Source organism: Schistocerca nitens, chromosome 9, assembly GCF_023898315.1.
Source record: "Schistocerca nitens isolate TAMUIC-IGC-003100 chromosome 9, iqSchNite1.1, whole genome shotgun sequence".
Classification (NCBI taxonomy): Eukaryota; Metazoa; Arthropoda; class Insecta; order Orthoptera; family Acrididae; genus Schistocerca; species Schistocerca nitens.
The window spans coordinates 12,547,094-12,569,920 of NC_064622.1; the positions used below are offsets into that span (position 1 = coordinate 12,547,094).

At 39.1% G+C, this 22,827-nt stretch overlaps 1 protein-coding gene across 4 annotated transcripts in view; it reads left to right on the forward strand.

Annotated features, from left to right (window-relative positions):
* LOC126202935 (myotubularin-related protein 3) overlaps positions 1–13,925 on the forward strand; it is a 175,643-nt gene extending 161,718 nt beyond the window's left edge. For all 4 annotated transcript variants that reach the window (XM_049937028.1, XM_049937032.1, XM_049937031.1 and 1 more), the window contains one exon: positions 11,089–13,925. In XM_049937028.1, the coding sequence (XP_049792985.1) occupies positions 11,089–11,404 (316 nt within the window). In that variant the 3' untranslated portion in view covers positions 11,405–13,925. The remainder of the gene's footprint in view (positions 1–11,088) is intronic.
* The last annotated feature ends 8,902 nt before the right edge of the window (positions 13,926–22,827 follow it).

The following is a 22,827-nucleotide window of genomic DNA, read 5'->3' on the forward strand; positions in this document are numbered from 1 at the left end:
GATATTTCGTAATGATGTGGAACGAGTCGAATTTTCCAATACATGACATAATTAGGTTAATTTAACAACATACTTAAGTTAATATAACAACTTTATTTTTTTGTGTTTTTTGTTTTTCTTTATTTTTTATTTTTATTTTTTTAATATTTTTTTCTTTTTTTTTTCTTAATTTATATCTAAAAATTCCTCTATGGAGTAGAAGGAGTTGTCATTCAGAAATTCTTTTAATTTCTTCTTAAATACTTGTTGGTTATCTGTCAGACTTTTGATACTATTTGGTAAGTGACCAAAGACTTTAGTGCCAGTATAATTCACCCCTTTCTGTGCCAAAGTTAGATTTAATCTTGAATAGTGAAGATCATCCTTTCTCCTAGTATTGTAGTTATGCACACTGCTATTACTTTTGAATTGGGTTTGGTTGTTAATAACAAATTTCATAAGAGAGTATATATACTGAGAAGCTACTGTGAATATCCCTAGATCCTTAAATAAATGTCTGCAGGATGATCTTGGGTGGACTCCAGCTATTATTCTGATTACACACTTTTGTGCAATAAATACTTTATTCCTCAGTGATGAATTACCCCAAAATATGATGCCATATGAAAGCAATGAGTGAAAATAGGCGTAGTAAGCTAATTTACTAAGATGTTTATCACCAAAATTTGCAATGACCCTTATTGCATAAGTAGCTGAACTCAAACGTTTCAGCAGATCATCAATGTGTTTCTTCCAATTTAATCTCTCATCAATGGACACACCTAAAAATTTGGAATATTCTACCTTAGCTATATGCTTCTGATTAAGGTCTATATTTATTAATGGCGTCATACCATTCACTGTACGGAACTGTATGTACTGTGTCTTATCAAAATTCAGTGAGAGTCCGTTTACAAGGAACCACTTAGTAATTTTCTGAAAGACAGTATTGACAATTTCATCAGTTAATTCTTGTTTGTCAGGTGTGATTACTATACTTGTATCATCAGCAAAGAGAACTAACTTTGCCTCTTCATGAATATAGAATGGCAAGTCATTAATATATAATAAGAACAACAAAGGACCCAAGACTGACCCTTGTGGAACCCCATTCTTGATAGTTCCCCAGTTTGAGGAATGTGCTGATCTTTGCATGTTACGAGAACTACTTATTTCAACTTTCTGCACTCTTCCAGTTAGGTACGAATTAAACCATTTGTGCACTGTCCCACTCATGCCACAATACTTGAGCTTGTCTAGCAGAATTTCATGATTTACACAATCAAAAGCCTTTGAGAGATAACAAAAAATCCCAATGGGTGGTGTTCGGTTATTCAGATCATTCAAAATTTTACTGGTGAAAGCATATATGGCATTTTCTGTTGAAAAACCTTTCTGAAAACCAAACTGACATTTTGTTAGTACTTCATTTTTACAGATATGTGAAGCTACTCTTGAATACATTACTTTCTCAAAAATTTTCGATAAAGCTGTTAGAAGGGAGATTGGACGGTAATTGTTGACATCAGATCTATCCCCCTTTTTATGCAAAGGTATAACAATAGCATATTTCAGTCTATCAGGGAAAATGCCCTGTTCCAGAGAGCTATTACACAGGTGGCTGAGAATCTTACTTATCTGTTGAGAACAAGCTTTTAGTATTTTGCTGGAAATGCCATCAATTCCATGTGAGTTTTTGCTTTTAAGCAAGTTTATTATTTTCCTAATTTCAAAGGGAGAAGTGGGTGAGATTTCAATTGTATCAAATTGCATAGGTATGGCCTCTTCCATTAACAGCCTAGCATCTTCTAATGAACACCTGGATCCTACTATATCCACAACATTTAGAAAATGATTATTAAAAATATTTTCAACTTCTGACTTTTTGTTCGTAAAGTTTTCATTCAATTTGATGGTAATACTGTCTTCCTCTGCTCTTGGTTGACCTGTTTCTCTTTTAATAATATTCCAAATTGTTTTAATTTAATTATCAGAGTTGCTGATTTCAGACATGATACACATACTCCTGGATTTTTTAATAACTTTTCTTAATATAACACAGTAGTTTTTATAATTTTTGATAGTTTCTGGGTCACTACTCTTTCTTGCTGTCAGATACATTTCCCTTTTGCGGTTACAAGATATTTTTATACCCTTAGTAAGCCATGGTTTCTTACAAGGTTTCTTACGAGTATATTTAACTATTTTCTTGGGGAAGCAGTTTTCAAATGCATTTACAAAAATGTCATGAAATAAATTATATTTTAAATTGGCATCAGGTTCACGGTACACCTCATCCCAGTCTAACTGCTGTAGGCTTTCCCTGAAATTTGCAATTGTTAAATCGTTGACTGAACGTACCACTTTGGAGGACTGTTTAGTATTGCTGAATGGAGCTATGTCATATATTGTAACTAGCTGTGCACCATGATCAGAAAGACCATTCTCAACAGGCTGAGCATTTATCTGGTTAAACTTATCTTGGTCTATAAAGAAGTTATCTATCAGTGAGCTGCTATCCTTTACCACCCGAGTAGGAAAATCAATAACGGGTGTCAAATTGAAAGAACCGAGTAATACTTCAAGGTCATTTTTCCTATTACCCTCTTTCAGAGAATCTACATTGAAGTCCCCACAAATAATAATTTGCTTCCCCCTGTCTGACAGATAGCACAACAAGGAGTCCAAATTTTTCAGAAATAGATGAAAATTTCCTGATGGGGACCTATATACAGTTACAATTATAAATGTGCCTTTATTTAATTTAAGCTCACAGGCACATGCTTCTATATGTTTCTCTACACAAAACTTTTTTGTTTCTATACTTTTTGCACAATGATAACTTTTGACATATATGGCAACTCCTCCTTTCTCCATATTTTCTCTCATTACATGTGCAGAGAGCTTATATCCACTTACATTTACCTTATCCATATCAGTAACAATGTGATGCTCAGACAGGCATAGTATATCTATTTCATTCTCAGCTTCTAAATCTTCTAAACAAACCAGAAGCTCATCTACTTTATTCTTTAAACTCCCAATATTTTGATGAAATATACTTACATTATTTTTAATTATACCTTTATGAGAACCTTTCCTTATTCTAACATTTGCAGTACTCTCCTGTCTGAGTTTCTCATTGTGCTTAGGCCTAGTTCCTATACCAGTGGTCACACATGTGTATTTATACCATGTTACATTTCTTACTGACCTCCCCTTTAAAGTTCCTTCAGTTTCCTTGCATTCTCCTTCAATTTACTTCCTTCTGTCTTGTTCACCTTCTTGCAGAGTTCATTATTTGGCTTTCTATCTATTTTCCTTTAATTCTTCATTATTCTTGACTCTGAGTTCCCTCCTGTTTTGAATCTTAGGAATCATTTCCTGTGTGGCCTATGGTTTTTTGCCAGTTTCTCCCTTGCACATAAATTTCTGTGTTGCTGATATGAGTCCATCCTTTAGCCTGCTCTAGTGTTAGCTGACATTCTACTGTGTTTGTGGTATGTGGTATTCGGGCACTGATTACCTCATTCAATAACTCTTTCAGGAACATAATGTTTTACGTACTCTCATTATTTGTACGTCCCACTTCTTCGTAATACTATAGTTTTTCAATGTCTGCAGTTTTATTTGTGTGTCAGTCATTAATAAATTACAATCACTGTCAGTATTATCCCATTTTTATGCCTTTGTTCTATCAGTATTAAGTAAATTAGGATTCTGAAATTCTCTCCTCCTAGTGTGTAATCTTCTTTTGTCATTTATGAACAACATGAATGCCTTGTGCATCATGAAAAGTATCAAATTAAGTTGTGATGTCCCCTCCCCACTTTCCTCATTAAAAATTAATGTGACATTCCTCCACAGCCTCTAGGCAATGTAAAGGAATATCGGATTTATTAAAGCACGAAGCTGTATGCCCACGCATGTGCGCACATTATATTTCAGAATGGGACACAGTATAGAGTATGACATGAGACAGTCATCTCAAATGTTCACAGGCATCTGGCCTATTTTTTAAGGGATTGCATTCATTAAGCATTTGATCTATCACAGTAAATGGCCATTGCTTATAAAGGAGTTTTGTAGAAATCTCCAGATGCTCTCACAGCTTCAAAGCTCTTTATTCTCTCCCCATGCATATTGCCACAGTGCAAGATGTGTCCGTTAAAAAGTACACTATGAGATCAAAAATATCTGGACACCTGGCTGAAAATGACTTAAAAGTTCATGGCGCTCTCCATCAGTAATGTTGGAATTAAATATGGTGTTGACTGACCCTTAGCCTTGATGACAGCTTCCACTCTCGCAGGCATACGTTCATTCAGGTGCTGGAAGGTTTCTTGGGGAATGGCAGCCCATTCTTCACGGAGTGCTGCACTGAGGAGAGGTGCAAATTTCTCGACCTCCGCTATCGGGTGCAGAAATGTAGGGTCCCCCTGAATAGGTCAGGAATGCACAACACGCAGGAAGTGGCTACAAGGGTAGCGGAATACGTGTGGAGTGCACATGTGGGTTTTTTAGGTTAGAGAATTCCCTCCCTAACCCTGACAAGACCCCTCCTGAGACGCAACAAGGTAGTAGTAGGCAAAACGAAAGGGGAATAACAATATTAATGTGCTAATAGTAAACTGCAGGAGCGTCTATAGAAAGGTCCCAGAACTGCTCTCATTAATAAATGGTCACAACACCCACATAGTACTAGGGACAGAAAGTTGGCTGAAACCAGATGTAAACAGTAATGAAATTCTAAACTCAGATTGGAATGTATACCGCAGAGACTGGCTGGACAGTGAAGGGGGAGGCGTGTTAATAGTGATAAAAAATGCAATAGTATCGAAGGAAATTGACGGAGATCCAAAATGTGAAATAATGTGGGTGAAGGTCACGGTTAAAGCAGGCTCAAACATGGTAATTAGATGTCTCTATAGCCCCCCTGGCTCAGCAGCTGTTGTGGCAGAGCACCTGAAGGAAAATTTGGAAAATATTTCGACTAGATTTGCCGACCATGTTATAGTTCTGGGTGGAGATTTTAATTTGTCAGATATAGACTGGGAGACTCAAACGTTTATAATGGATGGCAGGGACAAAGAATCCAGTGAAATTTTTTTAAGTGCATTATGTGAAAACTACCTTGAGCAGTTAAACAGAGAAACAACTCGTGGCAATAACATATTAGACCTTCTGGTGACAAACAGACCCGAACTTTTTGAAACTGTTAACGCAGAACAGGGAATCAGCAATCATAAAGCGGTTACTGCATTGATGAGTTCAGCCATAAATAGAAATATTAAAAAAGGTAGGAAGATTTTTCTGTTTAGCAAAAGTGTCAAAGCAGATTTCAGAGTACTTGACAACTCAACACAAAAGTTTTATCTCAATTACAGATAGTGTTGAGGATCAATGGACAAAGTTCAAAACCATCGTACAATATGCATTAGATGAGTATGTGCCAAACAAAATCGTAAGAGATGGAAAAGAGCCATCGTGGTACAACAACCGAGTTAGAAAACTCCTATGGAAGCAAAGGGAACTTCACAGCAAACATAAACATAGCCAAAGCCTTACAGACAAACAAAAATTACACGAAGCGAAATGTAGTGTAAGGAGGGCTATGCGAGAGGCATTCAATGAATTCGAAAGTAAAGTTCTATGTACTGACTTGGCAGAAAATCCTTAGAAATTTTGGTCTTATGTCAAAGCGGTAGGTGGATCAAAACAAAATGTCCAGACACACTGTGAGCAAAATGGTACTGAAACAGAGGATGACAGACTAAACGCCGAAATACTAAATGTCTTTTTCCAAAGCTGTTTCACAGAGGAAGACTGCACTGTAATTCCCTCTCTAGTGTGTCGCACAGATGACGAAATGGTAGATATAGAAATAGACAACAGAGGAATCGAAAAACAATTAAAATGGCTCAAAAGAGGAAAGGCCGCTGGACCTGATGGGATACCAGTTCGATTTTACACAGAGTACGCGAAGGAACTTGGCCCCCTTCTTGCTGCGGTGTACCGTAGGTCTCTAGAAGAGCGCAGCGTTCCAAAGGTTTGGAAAAGGGCACAGGTCATCCCCATTTTCAAGAAGGGACGTCGAACAGATGTGCAGAACTATAGACCTATATCTCTAACGTTGATCAGTTGTAGAATTTTGGAACACGTATTATGTTAGAGTATAATGACTTATCTGGAGACTAGACATTTACTCAGTAGGAATCGGCATGGGTTTTGAAAAAGACGATTGTGTGAAACCCAGCTCGCGCTATTCGTCCATGAGACTCAGAGGGCCATAGACACGGGTTTACAGGTAGATGCCGTGTTTCTTGACTGCCGCAAGGCGTTCGATACAGTTCCCCACAGTCGTTTAATGAACAAAGTAAGAGCATATGGACTATCAGACCAATTGTGTGATTGGATTGAAGAGTTCCTAGATAACAGAACGCAGCATGTCATTCTCAATGGAGAGAAGTCTTCCGAAGTAAGAGTGATTTCAGGTGTGTTGCAGGGGAGTGTTGTAGGACTGTTGCTATCCACAATATACATAAATGACCTTGTGGCTAACATCGGAATTTCACTGAGGCTTTTTGCGGATGTTGCTGTAGTATATTGAAAGGTTGTAACAATGGAAATTTGTACTGAAATGCAGGAGGATCTGCAACAAATAGACTCCTGGTGCAGGGAATGGCAATTGAATCTCAATGTAGACAATTGTAATGTGCTGCGAATACATAGAAAGAAAGATCCTTTATCATTTAGCTACAATATAGCAGGTCAGCAACTGGAAGCAGTTAATTCCATAAATTATCTGAGAGCAGGCATTAGGAGTTATATATATATATATCATATATATCATATAAAGTTGATCGTCGGTAAAGCAGATGCCAGACTGAGATTCATTGGAAGAATCCTAAGGAAATGCAATACAAAAACAAAGGAAGTAGGTTACAGTAAACTTGTTCGCCCACTGCTTGAATACTGCTCAGCAGTGTGGGATCCGTACCAGATAAGGTTGATAGAAGAGATAGAGAAGATCCAACGGAGAGCAGCACGCTTCATTATAGGATCATTTAGTAATCGCGAAAGCGTTATGGAGATGATAGATAAACTCCAGTGGAAGACTATGCAGGAGAGACGCTCAGTAGCTCGGTACGGGCTTTTGTTGAAGTTTCGAGAACATACCTTCACCGAAGAGTCAAGCAGTATATTGCTCCCTCCTACGTATATCTCGCGAAGAGACCATGAGGATAAAATCAGAGAGATTAGAGCCCACACAGAGGAATACCGACAATCTTTCTTTCCACGAACAATACGAGACTGGAATAGAAGAGAGAATAAATAGAGGTACTCAAGGTACCCTCCGCCACACACCGTCAGGTGGCTTGCGGAGTAGGCTTGCGGAGTATGGATGTAGATGTAGATGTATCTATGTGATGACTTCAACCCACAGGAAAAATAATTATCAAAATCTGATCTGTGAAGTCATCCAAAATTCTAGTTGGAAAACCACACTCTTTGTTATACTTCTCAGTTGGTCACGATCCCACTTTGTTTATGAACTGAAAAGTCTAATATTCACGAGAAACTGCTCTGAAATTAACCTGAACCGACAAAATTGTGTATATATTCTCTGAAACTTCAAAGACATCTAAGACAATATCTGAAAGGAATTAGAAAATCTGACAAAATTTCGCGAATCACACACAATACTGTTAATAATTGCATGAACACTGGTGGGGTTCACCATACATCTACCCACTTTTGAGTATAACCAGTCTCTCTTAATACTTCGACTCGTAGCAATACAATATAAAAATCTTTTATTACTGGGTAAACAGTCCCTACGTGATTTGACAGCTGACTATAATTCACGCTCACATCAGAAAATGCACCAATATGGGAAATAGCAGCTTTTATGTTATTGGTCAGAAGGCAAGAAATTATAGCGGTCACCATAATTTTCACGCGACACCGTATTTTGCGACAAAATACTCTTATTAGTCACTGTCATATATCCAGTCTCATAACAATACATAAAACTATATAAAATAACTACAATAATTTTGACATGCAAGGAGAATTAGTTCTAATGAGAGGAAGAAGTTTATATTTACTGGTGTTTCAACAATGACTACCAGGCAACTTTTAATTCACTGATTGTAATTTTATTTCGTTAGCAGAAAGCAAACATAAACTAAACAAAGAATTTATTTGAATAGAGTCTGTAATTCTTATACTTTTAATAGAGAAAGAAAGTTTCTAGGTCAGGGGATAGCATTCGGCGAAATCTCTTGACTTTTTGTTGCATACGAAGGGTTGCGTTAGGCAGCACGATGTCGGTGGGTTACGATGATGAGAGCAGGATACAGGCAGGTCTGCTGGTTAATCTTCTGTATGCAAATAAAGTTCTGGCACAGCTGTATCATTAACCCCATGGTGATTAACAAACCACTAGACGCCAGTATACGAACGTTGTTGACATGTCCTCTCTTTCAAAGTACATTACGTAGACATCGCTCACTTTTACACTTTATGCACTGTCCGTGACGCTATCATCCATAATTACACATTCATATAGCACAGTCATATAGCCACAAATACACAGTTCATAGAATTTTTCTTGTGTGTGAAGCACACTGTAAACAACATCCGCTCTGTTCTCGCATTTCAAACTTCAACAATGTCACTGAAAGTCATTTATATTGCACAGTCAATTAAAGTCTTCACTTTCACGGCTTGATAGAATGTGATAGACAACAGTTCCACCACCCAAAACCAATACCAGCAAAGTTCGTGCCAGCCACAACAAAGTATTGTTAGCGGCACTTTCACAGTCCGGTTTATTTGCTCTTAAAGTTCACTGGCATGGCACTACATACCGCAGTGGTAAAGAGAATTAACAATCTGATAGTTCGGTGTCACGGTCCATACAATTACGTATGCTTTTCATAAAACACAGTACTATTTTTCTGCGCACGCTTCACAGACACGCCATCCACCATTCCTTCTACTACAAAACAACCTTTCGATTGTCGATATCACTATCGCTGTCCCCTGTCTATAGATGTTATATCGTTATCGTAAATTACATAAATCTTTATAAATGTTATTGACTGCATTTTTCACAATTAATATTATTCCAAAAGATAACTTTACAAACTTTACCACAGGTACAAAGCAAGACACATATTTATCCGTTGGCAAACGAAATAGTCACAATTACATCTTTACATTTAAAAACCACAGTAGAATGTTACATAATCACAATTAGAAATGCCCGTATGAACAAAAGAAAAAGAATAGAAACCTAAAGAAAATCACGAACAAAAATTTTATATGCGTAATTAGCAATGCCTTCACACAGTCAGTGAGGCCTGGCACAAAGTCAGCACTCCAAAACATCCCAAAGGTGTTCTGTAGGATTCAGGTCAGGACTCTGTGCAGGCCAGTCCATTACAGGGATGTTATTGTCATGTAACCACTCTGCCACAGGCCGTGCATTATGAACAGGTACCTGATCATGTTGAAAGATGCAGTTGCCATTCCCCAAATTGCTCTTCAACAGTGGGAAGCAAGAAGATGCTTAAAACATCAATGTATGCCTGTGCTGTGATAGTGCCACACAAAACAACAAGGGTTGCACGCCCCCTCAATGAAAAACACGACCACACCATAACACCACTGCTTCCGCATTTTTACTGTTGACACTACACATGCTGGCAGGTGATGTTCTCTGGACATTCGCCATATCCACACCCTGCCATCGGTTCGCCACATTGTGTACCGTGATTCATCAGTCCACACAACATTTTTCCACTGTTCAATCGTCCAATGTTTACACTTCTTACACCAAGCGAGGCGTCGTTTAGCATTTACCGGCATGATGTGTGGCTTATGAGTAGCTGCTCGACCATGAAATCTAAGTTTTCTCACCTCCCGCCTAACTGTCACAGTACTTGCAGTGGATCCTGATGCAGTTTGGAATTCCAGGGTGATGGTCTGGATAGATGTCTGCCTATTACACATTACGACCCTCTTCAACTGTCGGCAGTCTCCGTCAGTCAACAGACGATGTCGGCTTGTACGCTTTTGTGCTGTATGTGTCCCTTCATGTTTCCACTTCACTATCACATCGAAAACAGTGGATCTAGGGATGTTTAGGAGTGTAAAAATCTCACGTACAGACTTATGACACAAGTTACACCCAATCACCTGACCACGTTCAAAGCCCGTGAGCTCCGCGGAGCGCCCCATTCTGCAGTCTCACAATATCTAATAACTACTGATGTCGCTGATATGGAGTACCCGGCAGTAGGTGGCAGCACAATGCATCTAATATGAAAAACGTATGTTTTTGGGTGTGTCCAGATACATCTGATCACATAGTGTAAGTCTCACACGCATTACAAATACTGATGGCTCTGCTGCTCTTTAAACCTACATCTGTACATTGGCTCTTCGAATTGTCTATCACTGTGGAGAGAGTTCTTCCATATGACACGGAGGGTCTCCAACTCCTTGAATCTCCTATCGTGTCAGTATTCCATATTGGCAAATAAAAACGTTTAGATGGTTCTCTCTCTCTCTCTCTCTCTCTCTCTCTCTCTCTCTCTCACACACACACACACACACACACACACACACACACACACACACACACACAGACTTAGCACAATCCTGGTTAAAATGTGGTTAATGGCCAATCTTTTCCAAAAGAGAACAAGTTCTGCATGAGGTTTCTTCAGTTACTAGATTTATTGCATTAATAATGCACAAGCGACAACAACTGTCATAAAATATACTAATTTATTAATATATATCTTATTAACTTGGGTGGCACTTATTTTGCTCATGCACTATTAATGCAAAATAAATCAAGTAACTGTAGAAACCCATTGTAGAACTTGGGCAGTTTTAGAAAAGACTGACCATTAATCACACTTTCCACAGGATTGTTCTAAGTGTTCAACATTCTCAACTAAAACCTGTACACCGAAACAGGAAATAGGAATTATTCTACATGTTTTGCACATTATTTCCAAGTTGATCAATAGGTTCACTTTTACGTTCACTGATATTGCTGTATTTACAGAAGAATTAATCTTTTTTCAGGAACTGTGGGAAGATATTTTGCTACGACTGCTCAGAATTTGTGATGCCTCTGCCAAATGAACAATTGTACGACCCCGTGCGTGTTTGCACGGGCTGCTTCGCACGTCTGCAAGAAGCCGCAGTGCCACAGCCATCTTCCCGAACTGCCTTGCCGCAAGTCTCTCTGGTGAGGCCACAGCAGGGTATTTCTCTGGGCAGCGAGAGCGGGGCGTACCCGCTGCGACCGGGGCCGCCTGCAGAGAACTGCAAGCAGGCCACGGCTTCGGATCACGTTGCCAAGTGCTCCAAGTCGGCAGTGACGGCGGCGTCCACGTAGGCGCACTGTTTCCTTTTTAATTTTTCCTCCATTGTGACCCAGGCTCACTGTGCACAAACTAGGCAAAAAAACTTCTGTGCAATAACACATGCCTGTGTTTCTGTAAAAGTTTTCCCCTTTGCTGTACATTCAGTTTTTGATACTGATCTTGCAGCTGTGTGATGTGGCAGGGGCAAAATTTACACATTTGTACAGAGTATATAGTTCCTGAAAGTCTCTTTCTGTGCCACATTAGCACATTATGCCAGTACTGCTGAATTACATATATTTTCTCATCTCTAGTAATGTATTTTTCATTTAAGTAACATGACATTTTATATTTAACGGTCGTACCATTTTCGATATTACTTCGTGAAAGCCCTTTCTGTACAGAAGTAAATATTAAATGAATAGCATTTCCGACAGTCCGAAATGAAAGTATTCTATTAAATGGGTGCTAAAGATGGGAATGTTTGTCATGATTCAAATGTAAAAAAAAATTGTGTACACAAAGTATTTTTATCACACAATTGGTTTTTATGCTGCAGCATTTTGTTCCATTGGAGAGGTACTATAGTTGCAGTTATTCCTGTGTGTAGTTTCAGAAACAGACAAAGGATCAGAAAACTTTTTTGTCTTATTTATAACATTAATTTTGTTGTTTCAGTTCCTGTGGAAATTATATTTGGTATGTTAGCTGTAAAAGCATTTAGTTGACACAGAATATAATGCTGTTGTTATATGTGTACATTGTGCAGTGTGCCCTTTCACATTTAGTGGTGCAGGCACTTTTTATTCTGAAGCTTTCCCAAGTGTGATAAAATAAACAGCCTCTTGTAGAAAAGATTTTATAAACATGCAAGAATTCTTTGTAGTAATTTTATATTTTAAGGTAGCAGTATTTGCTGTGATTAGATAATATTGCATGCCTCTAATATGAATATTTACATGCTGATCTGATTGAAAAAGACAGATTGTTAATTGTAAACTTTATATGCCCGTGAGTTTACTGTGTAAAACCTTCATCACTAAGATCTAGCTGGTCTTTGGTAACATTCTTCATTAAATGTTCTACGGCAGATGCATTCTGAAGAAAATACTGATGCATCTGTCATAGTAATGTGCCTCGTGTCTCACAAATTTTTTGGAGTTGAGGTCTAATGGTTGCTGTGGTAATGTATGTGATAATAAATTCAAGTTTAAGGAGTGTGTAATTCGTATTACAGTAGGCTGTTTCTGGAGGGGGGGTGGGGCGAGCAATAAATATTCAGTAATATGGTTCTATTTTAAATACAGTAAGTGGTATATCAGTATTTTTCTACTTTTATTTCATATATAAATGTAAATTGTCCAAGTCCTATCATTAGCAAAGTGGAATGCAGTTATTTCGCCTGCAGGAGTTTTATGATGAGCTTACCAAACAGTATTTCAAATTAAAGACCCTCCATTTTAACATTTATTTATTCTTACCAAAGATGCAGCAACCAGTCGCAAAATCATGTTTTATTTATTCACTTTTGCAAATCGATTTCTGATTAACAGTAGTAATACTGTCTGAAGCAGAGGTCTGCTTAAGACAGTATTACTACTCAAGGCACATATTGGTTGAAAGCACCGATGATGTCTGTGTTAATCAATTGAAATCTATTTGCAGAAGTGAATAAATAAAACATGATTTTGTGACTGGTTGCTGCATCTTTGGTAATTTCATGGTTTATGGTCGCTGCACGACTTGCGAACCACATGGAGCCCACCATTCATTTATTTATTCATTTGTTTAATTTTTGGAAATGCCTGTATTGGTGTGCTACAGAATCTGTCTCCTTAATGTCGAAGTATTTTAATGCAAAACATTATTGTTTTAATTCACCATTCATTTGTTATCCATTAATTTTGAATAAGAAATAGTTGTCGTGGTACAGTTGCTCCCAGTGTTCAAAATCTTTTTAAAAGTGTTATAAAACGTTTTTAGATTTATTCATTGCTGTGTTCTTCCCAAATACCAAAATGTTTGGTGGTTTTGTGATATTACTTATGGTAATTAGTCGTAAGTGTAAGTTAAAGGAAACCTCTTTATCAGTGTTATTTAGCTTTTGGACCTCTCCATTAGCATTATAAGCCCTCATTGTGCAGAGCTGTATTACAAAAAAATCTAAGGCTGTAATTTAATATTTACCCTCATATGATAATATAAGAGGATGCTTTACTGTGTAACAGCTGCCTTTTCCCCTCTCTGATGATGACTGAATAATGATACAAAATGTAATTATTCTGTCATGTAAATTTCTGTGAATGGGCTTCAATTAAGAAATGTGATGGAATTTAATGTGATAAACTGAACAGCTTTGTTCTTGCTGGACTGAGCACGAAAGCGGCTGTCAATATGTAAAAGACTGTCACTGTACATTACTCTGTACATAAGCGGAAAGGACGTAGCAGTGCTGCATCAATAATGTAGACATACTGAAAATGAATGTGATGTGGCTCAGGTATGAGTTTGTGACTTATTATTAGTGTAAATAAATTTATTGTACTAGAGGAATTATGTTTGATTTTGTTGTGAAGAGAAACTTGAATGATTTTGCTTTTGTAAAACTAATTCCTAAATTCGTGTTCCACACAATATTCTGTTTTGTTCTCTCTTCTGTTACTCACTAAATAAGTTGGAGAAGTGTTCAGTAGTTCATGAGGTTCACTCATCGGATATCCATAGAAAGGAGCATGTTGCCTAAGAAACACACACACACACACACACACACACCTCTGTGCAAGCCCTGATTTTCTTACCTGGTCTTGACGGTCCTTATGCGAAATGTACGTTGGCACTTGTCTAAATTTCCTCAATATTGTTTTGCGAAAAATACATTGTTTCCCCTGCAGCGATTCCAATTTGAATTCAAGAAGCATCTCTGTAATGCATATATGTAGATCAAACCTACCAGTAACAGATCTAGCAGCACACATCTGAATTGCTTTGATGTCTTCCATTAAAGTAAAGTTCTATGTACTGACTTGGCAGAAAATCCTAAGAAATTTTGGTCTTATGTCAAAGCAGTAGGTGGATCAACACAAAATGTCCAGACACTCTGTGACGAAAATGGTACTGAAACAGAGGATGACAGACTAAAGCCAAATACTAAATGTCTTTCTCCAAAGCTGTTTCATAGAGGAAGACTGCATGTAGTTCCTTCTCTAGGTTGCCGCACAGATGACAAAATGGTAGATATCAAAATGGTGACAGAGGAATAGAAAAACAATTAAAATGGCCCAAAAGAGGAAAGGCCGCTGGAGCTGATGGGATACCAGTTTGATTTTACACAGAGTACGTGAAGGAAGTTTCCCCCTTCTTGCAGCGGTGTACCGTAGGTCTCTAGAAGAGCGTAGTGTTCCAAAAGATTTGAAAAGGGCATGGGTCATCCCTGTTTTCAAGAAGGGGCGTCGAACAGATGTGCAGAACTATAGACCTATATCTCTTAATGTCGATCAGTTGTAGAATTTTGGAACATGTATTGTGTTAGAGTATTCTGGAGACTAGAAATCTACATGTCCGAAAGAACAGATACCATCTTAGTATATATATAGTTACGGCTCTCCGGCCACTTGACCATCTTCTTCTTCTGTGCGAAGGCACAAACAGTGCCCGAACTCTTACGGGAATCGGCAACGCGCCGCGAGTAATGAGTATAATGGGCGGGGGCACTACGAATGTAGTGTGGGACAATACGTTGAAAATGTGGGTTTCGCAGGAGGCGTGCCAGAGATAAATCCCTGCAGTCGCGCTATCCTCTGTGTCCTCGATGGCTCAGATGGATAGAGCGTCTGTCGTGTAAGCAGGAGATCCTGGGTTCGAGTCCTGGTCGGGGCACACATTTTTATCTGTCCCCGTTGATGTATGTCAACGCCTGTAAGCAGCTAAGGGCGTTCATTTCATTGTAAATGCTGTTTTTCTCGACTTCCGCAAGGTGTTTGATACAGTTCCCCACAGTCGTTTAATGAACAAAGTAAGAGCATATGGGCTGTCAGACCAATTGTGTATTGGATTGAAGAGTTCCTAGGTAACAGAACGCAGCATGTCATTCTCAGTGGAGAGAAGTCTTCCGAAGTACGAGTGATTTCAGGTGTGCCGCAGGGGAGTGTCGTAGGACCGTTGATATTCACGATATATATAAATGACCTTATGGATAAAATTGGAAGTTCACTGAGGCTATTTGCAGATGATGCTGTAGTATATCGAGAGGTTTTAACTATGGAAAATTGTACTGATATGCAGGAGGATCTGCAACGAATTGACGCATGGCGCAGGGAATGGCAATTGAATCTCAATGTAGTCAAGTGTATTGTGCTGCGAATACATAGAAAGAAAGATCCTTTATCATCTAGCTGCAATAGCAGGTCAGCAACTGGAAGCAGTTAATTCCATAAATTATCTGGGAGTAGGCATTAGGAGTGATTTAAAATGGAATGACCGTATAAAATTAATCATCGGTAAAGCAGATGCCAGACTGAGATTCATTGGAAGAATCCTAAGGAAATGCAGTCCGAAAACAAAGGAAGTAGGTTACAGTACATTTGCTCCACCCACAGCTTGAATGCTGCTCACCGGTGTGGGATCCATACCAGATAGGGTTGATAGAAGAGATAGAGAAGATCCAACGGAGGGCGGCGTGCTTCGTTACAGGATCATGTAGCAATCGCGAAAGCATTACAGAGATGATAGATAACCTCCAGTGGAAGACTCTGCAAGAGAGACGCTCAGTAGCTCGTTACAGGCTTTTGTTTAAGTTTCGAGAACATACCTTCACCGAAGAGTCGAGCAGTATATTGCTCCCTCCTACGTATATCTCGCGAAGAGACCGTGAGGATAAAATCAGAGAGATTAGAGCCCACACAGAGGCGTACCGACACTCTTTCTTTCCATGAACAATACGAGACTGGAATAGAAGGGGGAACCGATAGAGGTACTCAAGGTACCCTCCGCCACACACCATCAGGTGGCTTGTGGAGTAGGGATGTAAATGTAGATGTAATCCTACCTGGTGAGGATCCTGAACACTTGAGCAGTACTCAGGAATGGGACACACTAGTGTTCTATAAATAGTCTTCTTTATAGATGAGCTACACTTTCCTAAAATTCTCTGCAGTCATAATTTGCCTTACATACATGTCAGGATGCTATCAGGAGCTCAGGTGGGCATCCAGGGAGTTTTTCCCTACACATAAACTGAGAAATGCCAGAATTTAGGGAAAAATGGGTTTTATTCCCAAGAACTACCACTAAGGAATACAATATTCACAAAAACTGGCTACGCCTGCCAAGTGAACCGTTTATGGGTCAGAAAGAGCATTTCGCCCTCAATAGGAAGGACCGGTGGACACGTCCAGAGGGTAAGGCAGCTGGCAGGCATCCGGTCCTCCCATTCATGGGTTTGTGGCAGAAAGTTGGCGTCTCTCACTCGGCAGTTTTGTGGCGGTGTCCCTAGCTCAGCATAATAGCACAGGAGCTGGCCACAAGTACTGCGGAGTAGTTTACGTTACTGCTCACGCCATTGCTTGAGGCTGGGTTAAAAGGTTGGAAGTAGAATACAATAATAATTTTCACCTTTATTACCCATTACTGTGTACAATTCCGTTGTACCATCCTTATGTGCTCCTTCCATTTTATGTTGCTTTGCAACGTTAAAGTCATGATTTAATCAATAATTTGTACACTACAGTGTCATTAGCAACAGCCATAGATTGCTGTTCACTCTGCCAGGTCATTTTTGTATATACAGAACGAGCAGTCCTATCCCACTTCCCTGGGGCACTCCCGATGCTGCCCTTCTCTCTGATTTACACTTACCATTGATGAAAACCTGCTGTATTCTATTCCTTAAGAAGTCTTTGAGCCACTCACATACTCAGGAACCTTACGCATACACTCATATTTGAACAGTCTGCAGGGGGCCACTATGTCAAACCTTTCATGGAAATCGAGGAATATGGAATCTGCCTCTTGCCGTTCACCTGTGGTTAACAGGATGAGATAAGCACAGGGTGAGCTTTGCATGAAGAATGCTTTCTAAATCTGTGTCAATTTGCTCACAGAAGACTTTCTGTCTCGAGGAAATTTATTATAATTGAATTTATAGTATGTTCAGAAATCCTGCAGCAAACTGATGTTACAGATATCAGTCCGTAATTTTGCAGATCCACTCTTTCACCCTTCTTTATACACAGGAGTCGCCTGCACTTTTCCCCAGTCACTTGACACTTTTAATAGGCCGAGACATTCACAATAAACGCAAGCTAAATAACAGGCCAGTCACATTGAGTGCTCTCTGTAAAACCGAATTGGGATACCATCCAGACTTGACGACTCGTTTGTTTTGAACTCTTTACCAAGTCCTCCGTACAGGAAGCTGTGTAATGGTCAAATGATGGTATGTCTATACAGTCTTTCAGCACAATGATTTTTTAAAAGCAAAATTTAGAATTTCAGCTTTCCTTTTCCTGTCTTCCGTTGCCACACCAGACTGGATGATCAGTGACTGGATAGAAGCCTTCAACCTGCTTGGTGACTTTACGTAGGACCAGAATTACTCAGAATCTCAACAAGACCTTTCATTGAGGTATAATGGTGGAAGCTGTATGCTTCCCACAACGATTCTTTTATAGATGCAGAAATCTCTACTGACTTTTGCCTGTTGACATTTCTGCGTTTTTTTTTTTAATTATTATTATGAGAGTGCAATGGTTTCTGTTTACTCGGCATTTTCCAAATTTTGTTATTAAACTGTGATGGGTCTTCTCCAAACTTAGTCCACTTACTTGAGGCATACTTCTCCAGGACATGTCTTACAATCAGTTTAAATGTTTCTCATAGTTCCTCTACATCGTATTGGAACTACATTATGTCAATTCATTGTCTAAATAGGATGCTAGTACTGCTTATCTGCTCTTTCCAGCATAAATATTTTCCTAGCTTTCTTGATGGCTTTATTATCTTTAGCAACCATCCCTGAAATGATATTATGGTCACTCTGAATTGACGTTGTCAGTGTTTGGCCTGTTAATATCTACAAGGTCTAAAATATTTCCATTGAATGTGGGTTGTTGGACTAGCTGCTCGAGGCAGTTTTCATGAAACTTCAGAACTACCTCACAAGACTGTCGTCTGCACCACCTACAATGAATTCATGAACGTTTCAGTCTATATTCATTTGGTTAAAGTTATAAATTTATGAGATAGAACTGCGGTCTCTATTTGCCTTCAGGTGGCCAAATGTGTTGCACTGCCAACAGACAACAGTGGGGTGGTTTCTCCCCTCCCAGAACTGCCCCAGTCTCCTTACTGATTAAGAAACTGCTCATTCTGGAAGCTATGCAGGTACTGCGGTGCAACACGCTTCACCACTTTGCCTCTGCTGTGAGTACTGCCCGGCAGCTCTAGTTATTTCTGACATATGAATCATTATTACAAAGGATGGCACTCTCAGAGGTGTTCATTGCACTAGTGAATTAAATGCAGAAGAGCTGACAATTTTTTTCTCCACTGTTTGATTTGTTGAGAAGGGCTTTATTTATTAGAAATATTCTCCGGGGTTTTGGACGACATCGGCAGTTACAGGACACCATAGCCTATTTAGAAGTGCAAGTAAAATATTTTGCAGTGTGTGCAAGTAAATTTTTGTCCTCCACTCGGTATTTTTAATGCTGCACCTATAATTGAAGAATATAAAAAAATGTATGTACAGGATAACAGTTTGAATAGTTAAGTATAGATAATAAAACAGTTTTTGCATGCAATTTGTAGAGTAGCCACCGAATATTGTTACATCTCATTTAAAAAATCAAAAAATGACCGTTGGTGAGGCAGTGATATACCAGGAATGACAGAATGACTGGAACTCCTTACCACCTACATATAAATTAATATCATATAGCAATTTCAGAAACCTGTGATAAATTTAATAGGAACCAAGGCAGACTGAAACTAAACTGTGTTTGACTATTTTTAAGGGATGGGCAAGTTTTTACTACTATTGGCATCTGTTGCAATCACAGTGTTCTTGTCGATCCTCTAAAAAGTAATTCCAAGAAAAATTTCCAAAACTGGAACAGCATCTAAAGACTCAAGTTTGAACTCACCTCCATATTTATTTAAAAGTTCCAACACATAGTATTTAAAGAAAGATGATGATAAATTCATTATTACTTGTTAATGAAATCTACAGTTATATCTGCAACTTAGCCACACTCTGCAAGCCACCAGATGATGTACGGTGAGTACCGTTTGCCAGTTTGGTAGTCGCAGTCCTTACATATTCTCACTGATATGTGATGCTCTTGTGATCGGTCCTGAAACGAACAATTTATGTTGTATATCACTGAATAATAAAGGAGAAGACAACTGTGAATCAGCAAACCAAGATTGTAAGGGTGCCAACCAGAAATGGTTGTAGTCAAAGCTGCAAGGGAAGAAACTGTGGGTTTACACATTTTGTCTGATTATGCCCTGTGAATAATTTTAAGGAAGCAATACTAGAGCTGAAAGATGTCAGTGTGGAGGGAGTGTATGTAGAATTGCATTTCCTATTAACTTGCCATAACTGCAGTTTACAGTACATGTTGCTAAACTTTCCTTAAATCTCTTAGGATACGTGCAGGATGCCAAAATGATCCTGATTTGATTAGGAACTTATACATTGAAATAGATGTTTCCAAGACACAGGGTCAGATGATTGGAGTAGTGTGCTTCACTTGTCGCAGCTTGTTAGCATTGAACTTGTGGCGCCACGTGGAGTGGCCGCGCGGTTTGAGGCGCCGTGTCACAGGTTGCATGCCCCCTCCCTCAGGCATAGGTGTGTGTGTTTTCCTTAGCATAAGTAAATTTAAGTAGTATCTAAGTCTAGGGACCGATGACCTCAGCAGTTTGGTCCCTTAGGAATTCACTCACATTTGAACATTTTTGAAACTTGTGGGTTTATTCTTCCACTAGATAGATTTTAGCATTGGGGACTGTCACCATATTAGTTATTGCTTTAAAATGCAATAATAAACAGAGCCACAGTAAATTACAATCACTCTTTCACCCAGCCAGTGGGCGAATTGTCGCTCTAGAATATCAGTGCCAAACGCACCACAATTCGAGGGGATCACCATATAACTTAGTGCCAGACTTCAGCTTATCAGAGACTGCATTACATTAGATTTTTCATTAACACTTAGCTCTGAAAAGATCTGTTCCTAGCAGATCCTGAATAGTTTGACCAGACTTCAAAAAATGTGACTGAGAAAATGAAAAATTCGTACACAACACACAATCAGGAGACAACAATTAGATACATTTGTACGAGCCAGAAACTAAGAACAGTCGGCTGTTCATGTACTCCAAAATGAGTCAGTACCAATCGAGAGCCATTCACAGAGTGCTTCCACGAAAAGGATCACTCCTTTTTTTGGTTGCGCTGGACAGTTTTTCAGCCACAATTGTGGATAAAACCTGGAAAAGCAACCAGAAACACTGCATTTTCATTATGGCGATTCCATTGTCACACAGGTCTAATATTTGATTATCTTTTGGAGAAAAGTGTCTAATTATGGTCTGTATTCACGTGAGTCAAGATGAAAAATTATTATGGTGGCATTTCCTGTGATCTTGCAAAGACTTTGTGTGTGTAATTATAAAGTTCCAGTAGGGAAACCAAAATGGCACCGTATGATGATTAAGATTTTCCCCTTGAATGGATGTTTTCTTATCTTAACAACAGAAAATGAGGGTGAAATTAGAAAATGACACAACAGGAATAAGATCGAATTCAGAGTGAAGTATGGTGTGCCATAAGGTTCAGTGCCAGACTGTCACGTGTTCTTGGTCTGCAGAAATGATTTACCTGTGGCATGGATGATTCAATAGCTGTAATATTTGCTGTTGACAAGTGTTCTGATAAAGGCCCAATTGTATTCAGCACCATAATGGAACAGGCTTACAAGTAGTTCACAGTCAACAGCTTAAGCCTTAATCTTTCAGAAACTTGTATTATGCAGATGCAAACAAACTGACATGGGTTACAGGTCACAGGGGCATAGATCAGTAGGCATATAATTGGATGAGGCTCCATGTATAAAATTCCTGAACTTCCAGATTGATGATAAATTGAGGTGTCACCAGAATGAAGTTAAGTCAATCAAAAAGATCAGTTCTGTCTGCTTTCCACTTAGAAATCTCTCTCATTGTTTTAACCTAGATGCAGGATCCCTACCATAATTCCACTCAGTAACATCCTATGGCATAATGTTCTGAAGCAGTACTGCCAACTTGAGTGAAGGATTTATTGTAAAGGAGTGTGCGTTACAAATCTTATTTAAGTTGATAACTGAACAAGGTGCAGAAGACTGTGGAGCAGCCTAGGGGTTCTTAATCTGTTTTGCCGGTATGTATACTTTTTAACTGTATTTGCTAACAAGACTGAACTTGAAATGGACTATGTAATTCATAATCACAGTATAAAACAAACAAACACCATCTGAACAGGCCTCAGAGACCCAACAGTACTAGCCGGTCGCCGTGTCATCCTCGGCCCTTAGGTGTTACCGGGTGCGGATCAGGAGGGGCATGTGGTCATCAGCACACCACTCTCTTGGCTGTTGTCAGTTTTTGTGACAGGTGCCGCTACTTATCAGTCGAGTAGCTCTTCAGTTGGCCTCACGAGGGCTGACTGCTGACTGCACCACACTTGCCAGCAGCACTCAGCAGACCCGGACGGTGACGCAACCGAGGGCTCGCCAAGCCCGACAGCAGTTGACTCCGGTGATCCGGCAGGAACTAGTGTGACCACCTCGGCAAGGCTGTTGGCTCGTAATCGCGGTTCTAGAAGTAAAAATAATTTCGTGCCGACTAAACATCCAGCTCTGGGTTTCAGAATAGAGTTTTATAGTTTGGTGCAGAAGTCCACAATAGGCTGCCAGTAGACATCCGGTCAAACACCGAACGAACCCCAGGTATTCAAAACCGAAGGAAAGGTATGTCTCATTAGCCACAATTTATCAGACTGTTCGGATTCAGGGGTGCAGTGTGCAGATGAGTCTAATAGCTGTGTTAGATAGATCTTGACTCCAGTAAGCAGACAATCAGATTATCAGAGGAGCACTTTTATTGACCCATAACATCACAATATGGTACAGTACAACTTTAGTTTTCAACTGAAAATACTATCTGAAATATTATTCCATATTCCAGTAACAAAACAAAAAGAAAATGTTCACAGACTAAAAAATTTTAATTGGAATGTAATGTACAGTAGAGTCTGTACTGTAAAATATGTCTGTAATGTACAGTAAGATATTGTTACTGTGAGTAAAATTTTAACATCTGTACATACTTTATTACAGTACTGCATTGACACACAACTGATATGCACTTAATTGTTAAAACACAAGAAATCACACGGTAAAAAATGTTC